The sequence below is a fragment of the Triplophysa rosa genome, linkage group LG21, assembly GCF_024868665.1.
Source record: "Triplophysa rosa linkage group LG21, Trosa_1v2, whole genome shotgun sequence".
Lineage (NCBI taxonomy): Eukaryota > Metazoa > Chordata > Actinopteri > Cypriniformes > Nemacheilidae > Triplophysa > Triplophysa rosa.
In genome coordinates this window covers 9,765,007-9,783,855 of record NC_079910.1, presented here as the reverse complement: position 1 = coordinate 9,783,855, position 18,849 = coordinate 9,765,007, and the positions used below count along the sequence as shown (strand labels likewise).

Sequence of the window (18,849 nt, the reverse complement as noted above, 5' to 3'; positions counted from 1 at the left end):
CAGAAATCATGATTCAGTAAATCGATTTGTCCAGAAGTCTGTTTGTTTGGACAGATAATAGTTAAAATAAATAAAAATGTGTTATTAATTATTGCAAACATAAATTAATTTTTTTATATTTTATTACTGGAAATAATATTGAATAATAATATTTAAAAAGAATGATTATTTTATAAGTTATCTATTTTTATTGTAATTATTTTCCCCCAACACTGGTAAGCAAATGCAGCTATTGTTTAATTGGAAATGTGTGTCTGGTGTCTGTTCTGCTTGTTTATGCGTGTTTGACTGTGTCCTGCCGGGAAACTCTTGTGGAAGGTGCTCATTCTCTTTCATCGTCATGGCGCTCTCATTCTGCCCTCAGCTCCGATGACACATGAAACACTGACTTCATGTTTCATTCATATCCTCATCCCTCCACTGCCAGCCCTTCCATGTTCAACTGTCTCGTCATTTCCCCCCTTGGTCCTTCCTCCCTTTTATGTGCTTTTTTGGCTGTCTTTAAACCGTGTTTTTTCTGTTCCAGTGTGTCTCTCTGTCTGTCTTTGTACGTGTGACGTCTGCTCAGGGCTGCTGTCGGACACACCACCCCTTGAGAGCGGGAAAGAGTTCAACCTCTGACCTTTCTTGTTGGGATTCTGTAGGTCTCCTTCAGGTGGCCCTCAAATGGGCTGGTCTTCTTTCTGTCTCAACCCTGTCTTTCTCTCTCTTTTGTGTGATGGAGGATGTTGGAGTGTCCCTCCCTTCAGCTTTAGACTTCATGGTGCTATTGTCACTTGCAGTGGAAGTTTTATTTTTCCAAGTTTTGTGTTTCCTCTAACTCCTGATGCCCTACTTTATGACCCCTGTTGTTCCCTTAGTACACGCTTGCATGGACGCATGCATGCAGCCTGCCTTGGTAGGTGCTGCCATTTTAGTATCCCTGTGAACTCTATAGCCAGAAAAAGTGTCGTAATAAATACATAACTTAAGAAGACTGGAGAGGGGAGGAAATACCATAGATATGTTTCTATGTGAGTTGAAGTCCTTTAATCTCATTGGACAGGTAGCGTAACACTGCTAGTATTTAGTACAGTAGTATATTGCTTAAAGCGGTAGTTTATCCAAAACTGAAAATTCTGTCATCATTTACTCACCCTCATGTCGTTCCAAACCTGTATGATATTTCAAAGCTTTACTGTAGCTCAGTGGTTAGAGTATGGCGGTAGCAATGCAAAGGTCATGGGTTCGAACCCAGGGATTGCACATTCTCAGAAACGTACATTATATAGTATAATGCAGTATAAATTGCTTAGGATAAAAGCGTCTGCCAAATGTGTAAATGTAATTGTTAAAGAACGTTGGAAACCAAACAATATTGGCCCCCGTTGACTGCTATTGCACGGACACAAAACCACTGAGACATTTCTTAAATGATCTTCTTTTGTGTTCCACAGAAGAAACAATCATGTACAGGTTAAACAACATGAGATTGAATAAATGACAGGATTTTTATTTTTGGGTGAACTATTCCTTTAATTATAAGTTGCATAACCAAAGTATTTTAAAGGACAACCAAAAGTAAACTTTGAGTTTTTGTTTCCTCTTCAAACCAAAAATGCATACTTAAAAATTCTCAAGGCAGCAATGTAAAAAGGCTTGAAAGGAAAAAAACAGGTTCTGGACAGCATGTTTATTATGGGCAGATGAAGTTAATCCATGGCTGTTTTGGCAGGGATCAGAATTCAAACACATTTTAATGGTACAGAAATATCTCAGCTTTATATTCCCAATGCTATGTGTGTCCTACTCCCTGGCAGCACATATGAGGTAACTATGAAGCTGGATGTGTCTCTCTTTTCCCCTCCTTCTCACTTTCCTCTCTCTTCACTATCAGTCTCCGTGACTCATTAGGATTGTTTTCTAGTCTTCAGCAAAAGATGCATAAATTAACATTAACAAGAGGCATAGAGCTTCTGTCGTCTGCTTTATTTCATTATTTCTGACAAAGTAAATGTTTTGGTCCTCTCAGGCTTTCACTGGTGGCAAGTTACAGTATGTTATTTTTTTAAACATTTATTTATATTTGCATATTCCACAAACAGAACATTAATTAAACATCAAAAGCCCGCTGGCGGACCTGAGCCAGGCCGGCTGCCTTTCATGCAGGGGAAGATATAGAGTTTTGATGAACAAAGTGTTGCGCTTTGGACACCTGGATTCAGTTTGATGTTTAATGCAGAAAGTTGAGCTTTGTCTCGGTTTTTGCTTCTGTCACCTCACTTGTCCTCTCTCTTTAGCTCAGTTTTCCTCTCCCTCATTAAGTTCAGTGCAGACAGGACACAGCGGACATTTTACGGTGTCAGTCCTGTAGTAGACATTCATTTGTGACAAAGCGCAGTGGGAAACGTTTAAATGGACATTTCGGCACACGCAAATCAATAGCGGAGTCGCTCTGTGTGTGCACAAGTGCAGGTTTGAGCACTTTGAAGCGGCAAGCGTGTCAGAATTCTGTTCCGGCCGCTGACATGGTCTGCTACCTGTTGTCCTCCGAGAGAAACACAGCTGGGTCACTGTGTCAGCTTTGCTTTTACAGAGACGCAATTCGTTCCGAAATGAAAGAAATGTCTGGTGCTGAGAAAGGTCAACTTGAGACGCTGCGTATGAGGCAATGAGAAAAAATATGGTTGATGTAGATATATTGAGAACAAAAGACCCAAGATACGCAAGGCAAGATATTGTCCTGTTGATAGAACATCATGCTGGTTGTATAGAGTTCAGGCTCTTGTTATTTGTGAGGCAGCAGATGAATCTAAGCACCTCATGTCAAGAGAAGCAGTGGTGGTTGTGTGAAAGACAGGCATGAGAAGAAAAGAAATGGTATAGGGTTAGAGCTCCGCCCCCTTTATGCTCCATGATGGTATGGCAGTGTCATTTTATATGCGCTTCAGGATGTCATCTCTGACAGGATGCACATCCTGTCAGAGATGTTCTCAATGTTCAGCCAGGCTTCTCATATAGAACCTGATTTTTTTTCTTGAACACACACAGATTGTATGAGGTACAGCGATACAAAGATGGAATCTTTAAAATTCAACTGAAAATCTGTGTAGATATTTAGTTTGAAGTGGGTGAAAATTACACAGCGAGGGATGAAATTACATTCCATTCATTCCTTACAAAAATGTTTGTGGTTATACAATGTCAGTTGGGAATATAGACACTTGTAAGCACTGGTACAGAAGCACTTGCTGTTAAAGGGATAGTTCACCCAAAAATGAAATTCTGTCTTTATTTACTCACCCTCGAATTGTTCCAAATCTGCCTATTTTTGTTCTGATGAACACAAAGGAAGATATTTGGAAGGTTGTCAGTAACCAAATAGATCTCATCCCCCATTTACTGCCATAGTAGCTAGGGCAGTGGTTCTCAAACTTTTTCGTTGTAAGGCGCTCTTTGTGTTAAGTGCATCGCTTTGCGGCCCCCCATTTAAAGACGTATAATCTTAAACTTAGAATTTTAATTAAACCAAAAACATTCAGTTATACAATGCTGGAACCTCAATTCTTTTGGTTGGTGGTGTCATTTTTCTGATGTTTGATTGCATAAAATCTATGATAAATTTCTAAATTTCATAAAATGCCACAACATCTGTGGCCCCCTGGATCCATCTTGGGGCCCCCAGTTTGAGAACCACTGAGCTAGGGACAATAAATACTATGGGAGTCAATAGGGGATGAGATCAGTTTTGTTACTGACATTCTTCCAAATATCTTCCTTTGGGAACAAGTGATGATTTTGGTTCCAAAATGAGATTTTTTTTCCCAAATGTTTTTTATTATGTTATCATGTTTTTATTGCGTTAGTTAGCTGTATTTTTTTGTTATTATGGCTTAAATCAAAACAAACCAACTGCAGTTTGATTGATATTAATTGGAATTCACAATAAAAAAACATGATTTTTGAAAATTTTTAAAAACAGAGTTTTTTTCTCATTTTGGAACCAAACTCTTCAAATACTTTTATACAGGTTTGGAACAATCTGGGGGTGAGTAAATGATGGCATAATTTTCATTTTTGGGTGAACTATCCCTTTAAAACTTGTTTCTTTTATTATATAATTAAATCTTAAAAATATTTGTTTAACATTTTAAATGGGTTATAGGTGTTCTGTTGAATGTATTCTGTTCAAATGTTTGTGTAGTGTTAAAAAACTGAAACAAGAAGTTCTTCTGGACCAGCGTTGTTTACGTTTTCTAAAGTGGCCTATAGTACCTTGATGCTTTTTTGTGTACCATAAATTTGTGTACACATGAATTTTCAAGTTTTATTGACCGAATAGTCAACACCCAGGTACAAAACAGGACAGCGAATTAACAGAATGTTTTACATCCCTCACAGCGTCATTTTCATTCGCATCAAATTAAAAACAGCGTCTGCTTTGACTGAATCCTTGACCGATGAGCTTTGTGCATTATCGCTGCTCAGCCTTGTTCAGTGTAATTTCAGAACTCTATAACTCAGTGGGTGTGCTGGCCGTAATGGACTCCTAATGATAAGCGAAGAGAGCAGTCTGTTTCTCTAGGCAGCAACGCAAGATGGATCCAGCAAATGAAGCTGACCTAAATACACAGCTGTCATTAAAGTCCAGAGGATGTTTCGTAGCTTGCATTGAGCAGAACCTAAGAATACACCATCTCTCACTATCTGTCTCTCTCATTCTTTTCTCATCGCAGTAGCTCATAAAGATTAACAATAGGCGCAGACTTGTTCGCAATGTCATTGAGCAAGAGCTCAGTGAAAAGAGGTGCCTGGGAATCGGGCGCCCCAGGTGACAATGCGCTCTGATTAATATTTATCATTTGCATATTTATTTGATTAGCATCTCGCGCTGAAAACAGCACAAACTTGGATTTTTTTCGCTTTGGAAAAAAGAAACAATAACAAGTTAAGCACCCATTGAACTTTGGAGGGCCCAGAGAGACGTGTGTAATGAATCCAATTAGACGTGTAGATTGAAGAGCCGGGGTGGCATGATTATAATTGCCATGAACCTTTGCACTGCGCTGTGTGAGGAGAGGTTGAATCTGGGTCACTGTTGTAAGTTGGAAAGCTCAGTGTTTGTGTTAGGAGGCTCTTTGTAAAGCAAGCTTCTGTAATGCACATCTGCCTTCCCTCTTGTTTACCTCCATTCCCTCATCTTCCTCTGCTTGCCTTTCTCTTTTCTGTTTTAAGTGCTATGCGCAATGCTTCCCATCTGCTGAAACGGATCTATGGATCCGTCTCGATCTGTACTCTGCTTTTAAGCTCGCTTTGTGTTTTTCTTTTCCCTTCCCTGCTGAAAAAAGATGATGGATTTAAATGGATAGTTCACCCCAAAATTAAAATTCTGTCATCATTCATTCACCCTCTTGTCATTTAAAATGTGTATGACTTGATTTGGTTTTGTGTCCATACAGTAGAAGTGAATGGGTACCACCATTGTTCAGTTGCCAACATTCTTCAAAATATCTTCTTTTGTGCTCTGCAGTTTGAAATGTCAAGAGAGGGAGTAAATGATGACAGAATTTTTATTTTTGGTTGAACTATCGCTTTAAGAGACTAGCGGGTAGACCAACTAAACCAGCTATAGATCAAAAAGACTGTTTTGGGCTGATTTAAGGTGTTTATTTTTCAGAAGGGATATTTTCCTCCTCCTTTCTTATCTGCTGTTCTTGCTTTCCGCCTGTCCGGTTTCACGGTGTCTTACCTCATCCATGTCCTCCCTTGTGGTGTGGAGAAAGCGACAGAATTAGTTCCTTGGTTCAATTTTTAATGCGTGGGGGGGAAGAAAGTTTAGACGCCCTTGAAGCCTTTGTTTAGTGATTAGCGCTCCTGCAGAAACCACACACTGCCTCTGGGGGGATTTACGCTTGTGTCATGCTAATATTTCCTTCTCTCTATTTTCTTCACACCTTCTCCTACACGCTAATAAATGTTTCCCCCTGAAGGGGAAGGTAGGGAACGAAAGTGAGGAAAAAGTGAACAGAGGGCGAGTCACAGCTTCAACGGTCTGATATGCAGAGACACAGGAAGTGAGACACGCACAGCTTGCTGGAACTCACAAACTCCTCTCGTATTGGCAAGATGTGAGGGAGCGAATAGATAGAAAAGCCGCTGTTTTCTCACACTCGTATCACGATTCGCACATGCACCGTAATCCTGATACGAGGCTTAAAGCTGAGCAGATCTCCATATGCATGTGCTACGGCAGTTCGGCTGAATAATTCATAGCGTTTACAGTCATACGCGCCGTGTTAAACTTACTAGTGTTTCGTGCAGATTTGTCAGAGCTGATGGTATTCCACCTGAGGGGCTTACAGAGACTCCCGTAGTACGGGCTGGCTGGAAATTGTGGTTAAGCAAGTTAAAGGAATAGTAAAAAAAAAAAAATGTTTTCATATCAGTCTTTCAAACCTCTTTGACATTCTTCCATTTAGTCCAGACAAACCAGGGTCGCCATGTTTGCGGTTTTCCCACTGATTTAAACTTCTTGTTCATTCTCTCAGATGAGGAAGTTGTTCATGAAAACAGTGGTTTTGCCTCGTTTTTGGTAAAAGGAGGCATGTTTGGATTTTTCTGTTTTAAAGGTCCAGTGTTTCATTTTTTGGAGGATCTATTGACAGAAATGCAATGTAATATACATTAATATGTCTTCAGAGGTGCATAAAATGAGATATTTCTTTCTACATACACCGTGGGTACCCTTGCATGGAATTCACCATGTTGTTTCTATATCTGTGTATTGTAAACACATTATCTCCTTCAGCAAAGCGAAAACTTGACGACATTTTAGCTCTGCGTTTTGGTATTTGTGCAGCTGTCAATAGACTAGTTTTGGGCTTGTTTTGATTGGCCATTGGGATAGATTATCAGATCTGGCAACCTTGCCACAAAAGTGGCAAAACTTTTTTCTGCCATTTTTTTTCATGTAATGCATATAGTAAATGCAATCTCACACTTATGCTTTATATTTCAAAAAAGAAATTCATGTTGGATTGACATCCAGGTGAACAAGCAGAATTTGTATTTTTGTGTGAAATCTTGCAAGAATGGGTGTGTCCACTGGGTGGGCGNAAACCAGCTATAGATCAAAAAGACTGTTTTGGGCTGATTTAAGGTGTTTATTTTTCAGAAGGGATATTTTCCTCCTCCTTTCTTATCTGCTGTTCTTGCTTTCCGCCTGTCCGGTTTCACGGTGTCTTACCTCATCCATGTCCTCCCTTGTGGTGTGGAGAAAGCGACAGAATTAGTTCCTTGGTTCAATTTTTAATGCGTGGGGGGGAAGAAAGTTTAGACGCCCTTGAAGCCTTTGTTTAGTGATTAGCGCTCCTGCAGAAACCACACACTGCCTCTGGGGGGATTTACGCTTGTGTCATGCTAATATTTCCTTCTCTCTATTTTCTTCACACCTTCTCCTACACGCTAATAAATGTTTCCCCCTGAAGGGGAAGGTAGGGAACGAAAGTGAGGAAAAAGTGAACAGAGGGCGAGTCACAGCTTCAACGGTCTGATATGCAGAGACACAGGAAGTGAGACACGCACAGCTTGCTGGAACTCACAAACTCCTCTCGTATTGGCAAGATGTGAGGGAGCGAATAGATAGAAAAGCCGCTGTTTTCTCACACTCGTATCACGATTCGCACATGCACCGTAATCCTGATACGAGGCTTAAAGCTGAGCAGATCTCCATATGCATGTGCTACGGCAGTTCGGCTGAATAATTCATAGCGTTTACAGTCATACACGCCGTGTTAAACTTACTAGTGTTTCGTGCAGATTTGTCAGAGCTGATGGTATTCCACCTGAGGGGCTTACAGAGACTCCCGTAGTACGGGCTGGCTGGAAATTGTGGTTAAGCAAGTTAAAGGAATAGTAAAAAAAAAAAAATGTTTTCATATCAGTCTTTCAAACCTCTTTGACATTCTTCCATTTAGTCCAGACAAACCAGGGTCGCCATGTTTGCGGTTTTCCCACTGATTTAAACTTCTTGTTCATTCTCTCAGATGAGGAAGTTGTTCATGAAAACAGTGGTTTTGCCTCGTTTTTGGTAAAAGGAGGCATGTTTGGATTTTTCTGTTTTAAAGGTCCAGTGTTTCATTTTTTGGAGGATCTATTGACAGAAATGCAATGTAAATCATCGATACATTTAACATCTATGTCTTCAGAGGTGCATAAAATGAGATATTTCTTTCTACATACAACCGTGGAGTCCCTTGCCATGAATTAGTGTTGTTTTTGGCGGCCTGTTTTAATTTTAGTTTTAGTCTAGTCTTTGTGTCAAGCTGTCATTTTAGTTTTTATTAGTTTTAGTCACGTTCATACACTTTTTAGTCTAGTCAAGTTTCAGTCGACTAAAAGTCTGAGCATTTTAGTCTTATTTTAAGTCAGAATTATCCATGACTATTTTCGTCTAGTTTTAGTCGACGAAAACTGATGACATTTTAGTCTAGTTTTAGTCAATGAAAATTGTATTTTAGTCTCTTTTTAGTAATGCAATTCTATGTAACCCAGTCAGTATAAGTACCTAGTAGTATAGACGAAACCAAAATTTTATTTTAGCCAAACCCATTTCAAACAAGGTTATCTTATTCCAGACACGGAAGACGTCTGATTTGAATTTACGGCCATCGGTAGGGGTGGGAATCTCTAGGCACGTCACGATGCGATTCGATTACGATTCAGAGGGCGAATGTGATGATAAAACAATTCTCGATGCATCTTTTTCACTATACAAATTTTCTTTTTCTCGCTGTGTGTAGCATTTGTCATAACCCAGACCGATTTTACTTCCAATATACCTTTATTAATAAAACAAATGGAAGTGATTTGGCAAGTCAACTGGAAGGTTACATTTGCCAGCATTGCAAAGAACCAACAGGAGAAGAGTAGTGCCCTCAGTGCCCTGTAGTAGCATACAGAATGCAGTAAATTAATGCAGACTTTTTTTGCACATAGTACTGGAGCTAGAGAGGTTTAACAGTTATTATAGTTCACTAAAGTATTTTTTGTCGGAGTGTTCAATTTAACGGGACTTTTATTTTGACGGGTCTTTGGTTAGACGCTTGAGTTTTTCGTGTTTGCATAGCTTCACTCAAACAGTAAACGCTCGTAAAATAAACTCAGAGCAACTCTGGAGATGAAGTTCTTGTGTTCATATCCTCATACAGTGCAGACGCAGATAAATCCTCGACCATCACTCGTGTTGTAGTGTTAAACTGTGCACATAATTCATTCAGACACGCAGAACAGCCAGACGACATTTAACTAACAGGATTCCGCCATCAGACTAAAAACGTTATAACATTTCGTCTCGTTGTTTGGTCAACGACAATGAAGAGACATTTTAGCATAGTTTTTATTTTGTAAACCACATTTAGTCTCGTTTTTATTCGTCAACAATATTGCATTGTACATTTAATTATAGTCATCGTCACATGACCAGCATTTACGTTGCGTCTCGTCTCGTTTTCGTCACGTGATAAAGGTTCGTTGACGACCATATTTGTCATAATTTTCGTTGACGAAAGCAACACTATCAGTGAGATTTCAATCATGCTCCTGTCGTATTGTAAACATCGTTATCCTTGCAGTCAAAGAGCGAAATTGCACTTTGCCTGCGTGTTGGTATTGGTAGGCTGTGATAGCGTTTTTGGGCTTGTTTTGATTGGCCATTGGGATAGATTATCAGATCTGGCAACCTGGCCACAAAAGTGACTTTTTTCTGCCATTTTTTTCATATAATGCATATAGTAAATGCAATCTCACACTTATGCTTTATATTTCAAAAAAGAAATTCATGTTGGATTGACATCCAGGTGAACAAGCAGAATTTGTATTTTTGTGTGAAATCTTGCAAGAATGGGTGTGTCCACTGGGTGGGCGGGGTGTCAGGATAAAGCATGTTAGCCTGCCATTAAAGGAAAATAAACTTTTGTATGCGTTCTGTGTAATATCCCTTAACACTGTGTTTCAGTGGCAATAGTAATTAAACGGTACACGAACAATTGTAATATGAGTGTGCAGTGTAATTGTAGAGCTGGGGGCGGGGCCACACAACGGCTATTATATAACACCTCAGAGAACCTCCAAATGTGGCGGAAGGGGCCTGAAGAGTGTGACACCCTTGGCCCACAGTTCCTGATCACAGCTATTACTGAGCTCTTGCAACCCCTGCTATTTCCTCACACCTTCTCATTATCAGGCCTGCTTTTCCCCACGCCCCGCTCACATTTTCGTGTGGGCTCCTAATTAATGTACTCTGACACTTTTCAACGTCGATTTCTTTTTGCTTACATGGCCCGTCTCTCGTAGCTTTCCTCTTCGTTATGTTCGTGAACCTCGAAAAAACTTCAAATGTGCCAATTGTGTGTGCATCTCATCCCAGTGGCAGTCCCAAAGAGGCATATGGCTGTCATCCAGCATACAGCTGGAGTCCTTGAAGACTGGCGCTGTAGCACAGGCCTCGGGGATAGCAGCCCACTATTTCAAAGAGGCTCTGCGAAAAGGAAAGGGAAAGGGAATGAGTCCTTTTCTCAGTCTGAGTTTTTTACTGAGAGAATATGCAAGCCATCTCACTATACCAAAGCCAGGCGGCTGAAGTTTTTATTTTTATTTTACAAAGTATGTAATCGTAGTTGCATGCAACGTTATTTCTCCGAGAACTTTCTCGCGCTCCTTAACTTATTAAATCTGCTCAAATTTTTTCAACCCCCAGAGATGAAAAGCAAAATAAGAGAGCGTAAGAAAGGGAGTACGTATAAGCGGCGGTTATCTTTTCCGTTTTCCGCCTCTGTCTTTTTTGTGGGTGAAAAATTCTTTCATCTTTTTAAGGAAACAAAGGACAGCTCTTTATCGAGGCATTATCGCGGGCTGCAGTTGGGTTTAGGAGACGTGCCATGAGAAACGGGTCATCGCACCCTTCTGAAGGCCAAAAGGGCTTTACTGATGAGCACGATCTCATCTTCTTCCAGCTCGGCGCTTAGAACGCGCAGATGGAGAGGTGTTGGGAGAGGAGATCTGGAGGAAAGGCCCGCTTTCAAGGCCTGCAAAATTAGGCAGAGATCCACTGTTTACAAGCTTACGTGCCAGTTCGGGGCGTATTTTAAGCTTTCCTTCTCGGCAGAGAAATCAATAGCCCTGTTCCAGTGGAAACATTCCCTTTGAAGAGTTTCCACTGTAGGACATTTTTAGATCAGCAGAGGAACACAGTATTCGTGATGGTAACCTGCTTGCTTCCCACTTGTGTTTTTATTTTGTACTTAGAGTGGGTACATGTATGGGTTTAGAAAGGATATGTGTGTGTGGTGGAGAAGGAAACGTGCTTGGCAGCACGAAATGCGTCTTTTGATGCGCGCTTAGCTTGATATGGGTTTGATATGCCTTCCTTCTTCTCCCAGGCTGCAGCTTTCAGATGCGGGGAGAGATCTAATGGAGTTGCCAGGAAGAGGTTAGATAGGGGTTGCGTTCCAATCTAGCACCGTCCCAAGCCATTCACTAAATCCCAGAATCTGGGGGCGTATGAGAATCTGCTAGACAGATCCGAGTTTCGTGCGTCAATACTGAAAATAGACAATTACTAAATCATTTAATGGACACAATACATCTTAAGTCCTACTTAGTGTGCTAGCAATCATGGGTTGTGACTAATTTTGAACGCAATTTTGCTAATGCTAATCTGCACATTAGAGTTACAATAAACAATACGTCTTAGCATGTGCTTTGTAAATTTTACACGGGGAAGTAAATGGAATGTAGGATTCTGGGCAGTGTGACCACACCTGAGGGTTTGGCTAATCTTGTAGGTATCTTGTAAGGCAGCATAATTAGATTTCCTACTTTTAGGCGCCCTAGGCAGCTCACTAGATTTTAGAACAAAGCACCAAAGCATATCTCCTTTCTAGAACTTCAAACCACGACATTCATTTGTTCTCCTGTATTATTTTGTGCTTATTTGTCCCCATCATATTGGAAAAGAAAGTTATTTTGATTTATCTGAAGACTGCAAGATGCCTGATTGTGTGCGATATTAAATGTATCAGTGCGCGCCTGTAATATTTTTTGAGTACGATGACATCTAATCCAGGAATAAATGTCACTGCCGTGACAGCACCGTAGGAAGCACAGGTAGGGGGCGCTTACACACACACGGCACGCACTTAAAATAACACAGAGGAGGAGGGATGCCATAAACACACTCATCTAACTTATATGTACACATGTACAAAGGCAAGCAAACAAACAAACGAGCATCACCTACACACTAGCCCACACAAACCAACAAGCACCTGCAAACATTTACTGTCACCCTGTCATTTTTACCTCTCTCACAGTACTTGAGTGAACCTGACGTGCTGCCCTTTATGTTGACGTGTCTTTATCTTAGTGCGAAAGTGCAAACACATCACATTTAATCTTCTACCATTTCGCCACACCTAGCCCCCTAAACCCAAAGCATACAAATGTGCGGTGCTTTGTTTATTTTTAATTTAAAGGAATAGCGCACCCAGAAATCAGGTCAACATTTGCACACTCCCATGTTTTTGTTTCAAACCCATGCAAAGTGCAAAAAGAGATTTTTGCCGGTACACTGCTGACCTACTTCCACTCTCTCTCTCTGTGAGCATCAGAAGCAGTCTTGTTCTCAGTCCCCCCCAACCCTCTGTCTGCTAACTGCAGCGGTTAATGAACTTACAGTGGAGCTGCCGTGACACCACTGAGAGTCCCAGCGACTTTCTCTCATGTTCATATTTCATATCTGCGCTGTAACCCAGCGCACTGAATTATTAACTAAAGCACTCCCTTTTCTGCCATGATGCTTTGTGTTTTCCTTTGTGTCTTGTCTCTCTTTTTTGCAGTCTGTGAGCCGTTGAGAGAGGTTCGGTAGCGATGCATGAAATGAGATGTAGGTAGTTAGTGTTCTGATTGGACGGTCAAATGAAGCTGCGTGTTTGGGGCTACAAAGCGTGGAGCCCCGCGCGGATGCTTATCTGTGCAGCAACTGGTTCTTAGGACATTATCCCAGACCATCAGGCATTATGGGTAGAGAAAAAACAAGAGAATGGGTCCAAGTGAAATGTTGCGTTTTGAGTCAGAAACTAGTGAATTAACTCTTGGTTAAATTGAAGTCACGTACGTGCGAAGTTTAAAGTATGGCAGCACATTTGAATGGAGGGGTAAATTTTTGAATTATTATTGTTTGAACAGAAAACAAGAGATTTTTTGTCTTGTTTCTGTTCTCTACAGATAGACCCTTTAAAATCCCACAATTACTGTGACTTAGAAGTTAAGTTTGTCGTATTAAGCTCCAGCAGTGTGTACTGTATGTGGTTAAATTTGACAAAAGAAAATTGATCCTCCCACCTAAATTCTTTCTACAAGTCCTCTCTTTCCTTCTCTCCCTACTTTCTCTCATCTGTATGGTAACTCGTGTCTCTGAACTTTTTGGAGCAGATCTCAACCTGGAGAGCCCCTGCCTGAAGAAGATCTGCGAGTTCAGAGCAGCGTGCGTGGTGAAGAACGGTGCGGCCGTGTGCGAGTGCTCGGATGCGTGTCAACAGGACCAAGACCCCGTTTGCGGCAATGACGGGCACACGTACAGCAGCTCATGCCAAATGAAGGCCATGGGATGCGCCCTACAGAAACAAATACAGATTCAGCACAAAGGACCGTGTGGTGAGTACACACATTGGTGCCACTCACTCCCTCGTTGTTTTTCATCTCGTCCACCCCCTGCACTTAAGCACTCCAACGATATTTCGAGAGAGGGCTGTAATTTTCCTCCTCCACGACCTTTTTTTGAAAGATGCACTTAAGTTAGAATTAAAGGGGGCAGCATTCTTCACGGTAATTGTTTGCATGACTCATGATTTTTTTTGTCTGCCTTTGTAAGCGCGCTCCAGATAAGTCTGTGGAGAAGCCCGCTCTCCCTCACATATTTGTGTGTATTCCTCACAAAAGGCTTGTAAATCATTTTTTGCTGCCTGTCTTTTGTGTGTTCACTTGGGAGAGGAATATTAAGTGGACTTTCTCGTGGATCTCAGCTAAACCTGCCTGTCTATTTCGCCGTCGACTTAAGTTCAGAGAGCGCGGAGTGAGGCTTTTGTGTTGACGTTTTAAAGAAGTGTGATGCGCTCGCAGTGGCAGATTTTGAGCATGTGTGGATGGAGTCTTTGAAATGGATGCTGGGGGGTCATTTGGTAGCGGCAGGATTCATCTCGGAAAAGAGCGCCGCAGGATAGAGTTGCTCTTTATTGCAGTTCCGCCCATCACACGGTATATGTTGCCAGATAGTAAATGGCATATGATGCCGATATCGCTCTCCGCAGACGCTTCTGGAACATCAGCTTAACTACCCACAGAGCCACACGAAATAGGCTTGGGTGGGTCCGATTAGAAGCAATCGAGATGAACGCTATATTAAACTTAAAGGGATAGTTCACCCAAAAATGAAAATTCTGTCATCTTTTATTCACCCTCAGGTCATTTCAACCTGTATGGAACACAAAAGAACATATTTAGAAGAATGTTGGTAACCAGTGGTGTAGTCTAGTTTTTTGTAGTGAGTATACTCTGATTCCCCCCAGCCTACTCACCCATCCCAGATCGACACCCCATGAGCACCACCACACTCACAAATGCATAGAGTATGTCTCTATATGTAATCAACAGCATTCTGAAAGATTTATTGTTAGATTTTAATAGCCAATGACAGCTGGGGGGACTTGCTGGTTTTGTTAATCACTGTCTAGTGTCTAACTCAGCCAGTTAAGAGTTAATTTAGCCTTAGATGGTATATGTATACAATCCCTGAAGCACAGGTTTTATCAGATGGCAATTTTCAATGTACATTTGTGATCCATGTGAAAACCCAGCTATAAAGTCATTTATTTGTGATATGCTAATTCTACACAAACATACCCTGCTAAAAAATACTATTACATAAATTCTAGTGGTTTCCATTAAAATACCATTATGAACCACAATTTTGTCTATACAAAATTAAAAAAAATGTCTTTGGCATTAACAGGTGTTCTATTGATTCCCATCTGCATCTATTATGTTTTGGGCAGGGTTCTATTATTTTTTCAGCAGGGCCACCAACATAATGTAAAGAATATCCTGTGAAATAATCTTTAGATTTTGATTTAGTTTGACTAAGGCCATGTCAAAGACTTACATTAAATCGTATTGAAAAAAAATGGTTAAAATCAAACTCTGATGCTTGTCACTAATAACTAGATTTTTAGCCTAGTTTTCACACACTGGGTCACACTTATGAGTGCAAGTTGTGCCTGTTATTGACATTGATCATTAACTATAATAATCAACAATGAACATTTTTATCAGTGCAGTTTTATCAAGCACTCTTATAGATTGCTGTCAGTGTCTCTAGCCTGACATTCACAAGGCTGGCCAGGAGTTCTCATCTCTTATCATCTAAAACAATTATGAACATTGTAGAATGTTTTAAAATTCTGCGCAATTGCGACCCCAGGACAATATCGCAAGGGATGGGCTCATTTTTGTGTAACACCTGCTGCAGGCTTACGAAAATACTGAAATAGTGTAGTTTAAATGCTTGCCTTTCATCATCTTTTGTTTCATATCTCCCGGTTGCACCAATGGGCCAGAAGTCCGCGCGTCGCACTTTCCTGATACAAAACGATGTTGTTACGTATCCTCGAGCTTTTTTAAGTGGTTATACAGAAATTCTTGACCTTTTCTAGTGGGTATACGGCGTATACCTGTGTATCACGTAGACTACACCACTGTTGGTAACCGAACAACACTGGCCACCATTGACTTCCATTATATGGACACAAAACCTCAGAGACATTTCTCAATGTGTGTCTTTGTGCAGAAAGTGGACATCTAGATAAAATGACGGTAGCTAGATTTATTAGCCGTTTTTTTTTAAACCAACCATGCCCTTGCCGCATTAGTTTTACAGCACCATTGCTGCGGTCGGCCGCTCACTGAAGCAGTTGTAAATGGAACAGGGCAATAAAGACCGGCCCAAACATCTAATCATACAGAAGGAAGCGTTGTTCAGTTAGAGCCGTGTACACAGCCAAGCTCTCTGCCGCAAGTGTCTTCTATTATTATCTGCATTAATTATCCGGCCCATTCAGACCACCGCTCTGCCTTACTCAGACCCCAGCTGTGTTTGTGTGGATTTGTTCTTGAACGCTTGCATGAGGGTACTGTTTGTAGCAACGTGCCCACGTGAGCACGCAATGCTCTCGGCCAAGTTTCATTTCATTTTCTCTGCCTAGAGGGGAGACCTATAAATGCCCTTATCTTTATAGTTCAGGTGCGGTCTGATAGAGATATGAATGACATTGTTTATTTTTCAGATTTTTTTCACACGTTTGAGTGGCGCCTGACCTTGTCGTGCAACAACGGGGAAGCACGCCGCCGTAATGAAGCGCGTGATAACTGTCCCTCCGAGAGCCGATGCGTATACATTTAAATGCAAGGAAATCAAAGAGTCAGCAGCAAACAGGCAATTTTTACTGGTGATTGAAATGTTAGCGGCCACAGTCGGGAGATATAGGTCACCTGCATGACACTGAGCTGGCGGAAGAAGAAAAATCATCAGGCGGGGAAGAAAGTGAGAGGGCAGTAAATATAAACTTGCAGGAGATGGAGCAGACTATTAGAGCAGGTGCCCTTGCCCAAGCACCAATCGCTGGGGGATTTTTACGGCTATTCACAAAAAAGTGCTGCTGTTCATCCGACATTAAGAATGCACTTCTTCTCTTGTGACCAAAGAGGACAGTTAACCGAACTTCAGAATGGAATAGACAAATATATAGGATCACAGAAAATATAAGGAGACCATTTCAAAATTATTTGCAGTTTTTCTAAATTTACTATTTAAACGTACAGTACATGTTTCAGCAAAATGAACATTTTTGTTCATTCTGTGAACTAGTGACAGCATTTCTCACAAATTTAAAAAGAAAATTTGTTTTTATTTGCATTTATTTGCAGAAAATTGAAACTGGTCAAAATCTTGAAGCTGGTCCGAATCTTGAAGATCTTGAATACTGCGAAGAAAACAAGTTCATATTCATGTTTAAACCACACAATACTAATGTATTTACATGTATTTTAGGATTCATTAAAAAATGACTAGATAATGGAATAAGCCTGTTTTTTTCTTAGCAATCTCTCAGTCTTTCAGGTTGCTGTTGGGTGACTTTGTCATTCCATTCCTTCCCTCTGTATCCTTAAGCATTATGCTTAATGGATGATCATATGTTTTGCACCATCGTCTGCTGAGTCCATGAACTCACAGACACAGGTTGCAACCGATAAAGAAACACCTTTATCAAGACGCATCTGATAAAGGACGATACCTGCGCCCAGGAGAATGTGATTTATTGCCCTGCATCGAACTGTCACGATAAAGCGCTTTTAGGCGGCGGCTGGGCAGCACGCTGAACCGCTTGTAATAAGCCGACCGAGCGCTCAAGCCCTGAGGCTGACCGAGCGAAGACGAGGTCACTTTATTAATGCGTAATAAACAGGATGGTAGATGAGAGAGGAGAGATTTATGTATTAGGACCTCTCTCCATTAACAGTAAATCAGCTGTTGTTATTACCCCAGCACTAATTGAATGTGATAGCAGTTGCTCTAATGCAATCCCGCAGGTGTAATTGTCATTGGCCGTGCTTCCTCCCTGCCTGTTGGAAGCACATTTTGTTTTACTGATTAATTGGGCTTTCAGAAATCATAGCGAGATATCTAATATACGGCAGGAGGAGACCCACGGCTGAATTGATGGGATGGGAGGGTAGCTGGGTGAGAAAATGTGGTCTAGTGGAATCGGTGGTGTTGGCTGGTGTTTTTTTAGACTACTTAAGCAAACATTACTGAATAAAAGTAGTAATAAATCCTGTTTTAATGCAAAAATGTTGAAATGCAATATCATTATCGGCATATTTTTAATTACATTTTACGAAAATCTGATCGAATATAAATGACCCAACACCAGTGTCATGCAAGCATGTAAACACAGCAGCGTCTCTCTCATATGTACATGACGATGAGAAGAAGGATGCTTTAGCCCAGAATTTGCGGCGAGATTTGAGAAAAGCGGATAGGCGGACGGGGAGCTGAGGCTGATGGTGGAATCTGCATCTCGAATCTCTTCACTGACGTCACACTTTCATTTCAGCGGATGAGTCCTGCACCAACTGCTCATTTGGTGCGATCTGCGACACTCAGACTGGCCGCTGCGTTTGCCCCAAAGGCTGTTTGGAGATGCGACAGCCGGTGTGTGGCAGCGACGGGTTGACGTACGACAACGAATGCAAGCTGAACGTGAAAGCCTGCACTAATCAGCTGGATCTGAAAGTGGTGGCCTATGGAGAATGCAGTGAGTACACAAAACGCCAGCCAGTCGGGGTTGTGCGCTCATCAGAATTGAATTGAGATTACCTTTTAAATTCTGATTCAACGTCTTAATTTGATTTCAATTTGATGTGAGGTAGCAAACAAGATGCTGAAATTCAATGGCATTTCTATGTAAGTAAGTAAGGTTAAACCTATGATATCCATGGTGTTAAATGTGTGCTCTTTATATTTATAGTAATAATAAAATTTTTTATTAAAACTTAATTATTTATTATATTTTTATAGACCGTGATGGAAAACACTTTACAGATCAACAATTTTACAGAACTAGCCTTATGTGTTAATTCTTCACTATGGAACCAATAAACGTGAAACTTAATGCATAAGATGAACAACTTAGGCCCAGGTTAAGGCTTAAGGCTAGTCCCAGACTAAAATGAATGTGTGAACGGTCTTAACTGAAT

General features: G+C 40.9%; 1 protein-coding gene across 11 annotated transcripts in view; it reads left to right on the top strand.

Annotated features, from left to right (window-relative positions):
• agrn (agrin) overlaps positions 1-18,849 on the top strand; it is a 212,269-nt gene that overhangs the window by 133,885 nt on the left and 59,535 nt on the right. For all 11 annotated transcript variants that reach the window (XM_057319904.1, XM_057319910.1, XM_057319903.1 and 8 more), the window contains 2 exons: positions 13,471-13,692; positions 18,207-18,407. In XM_057319904.1, coding sequence (XP_057175887.1) covers positions 13,471-13,692; positions 18,207-18,407 — 423 coding nt within the window. The remainder of the gene's footprint in view (positions 1-13,470; positions 13,693-18,206; positions 18,408-18,849) is intronic.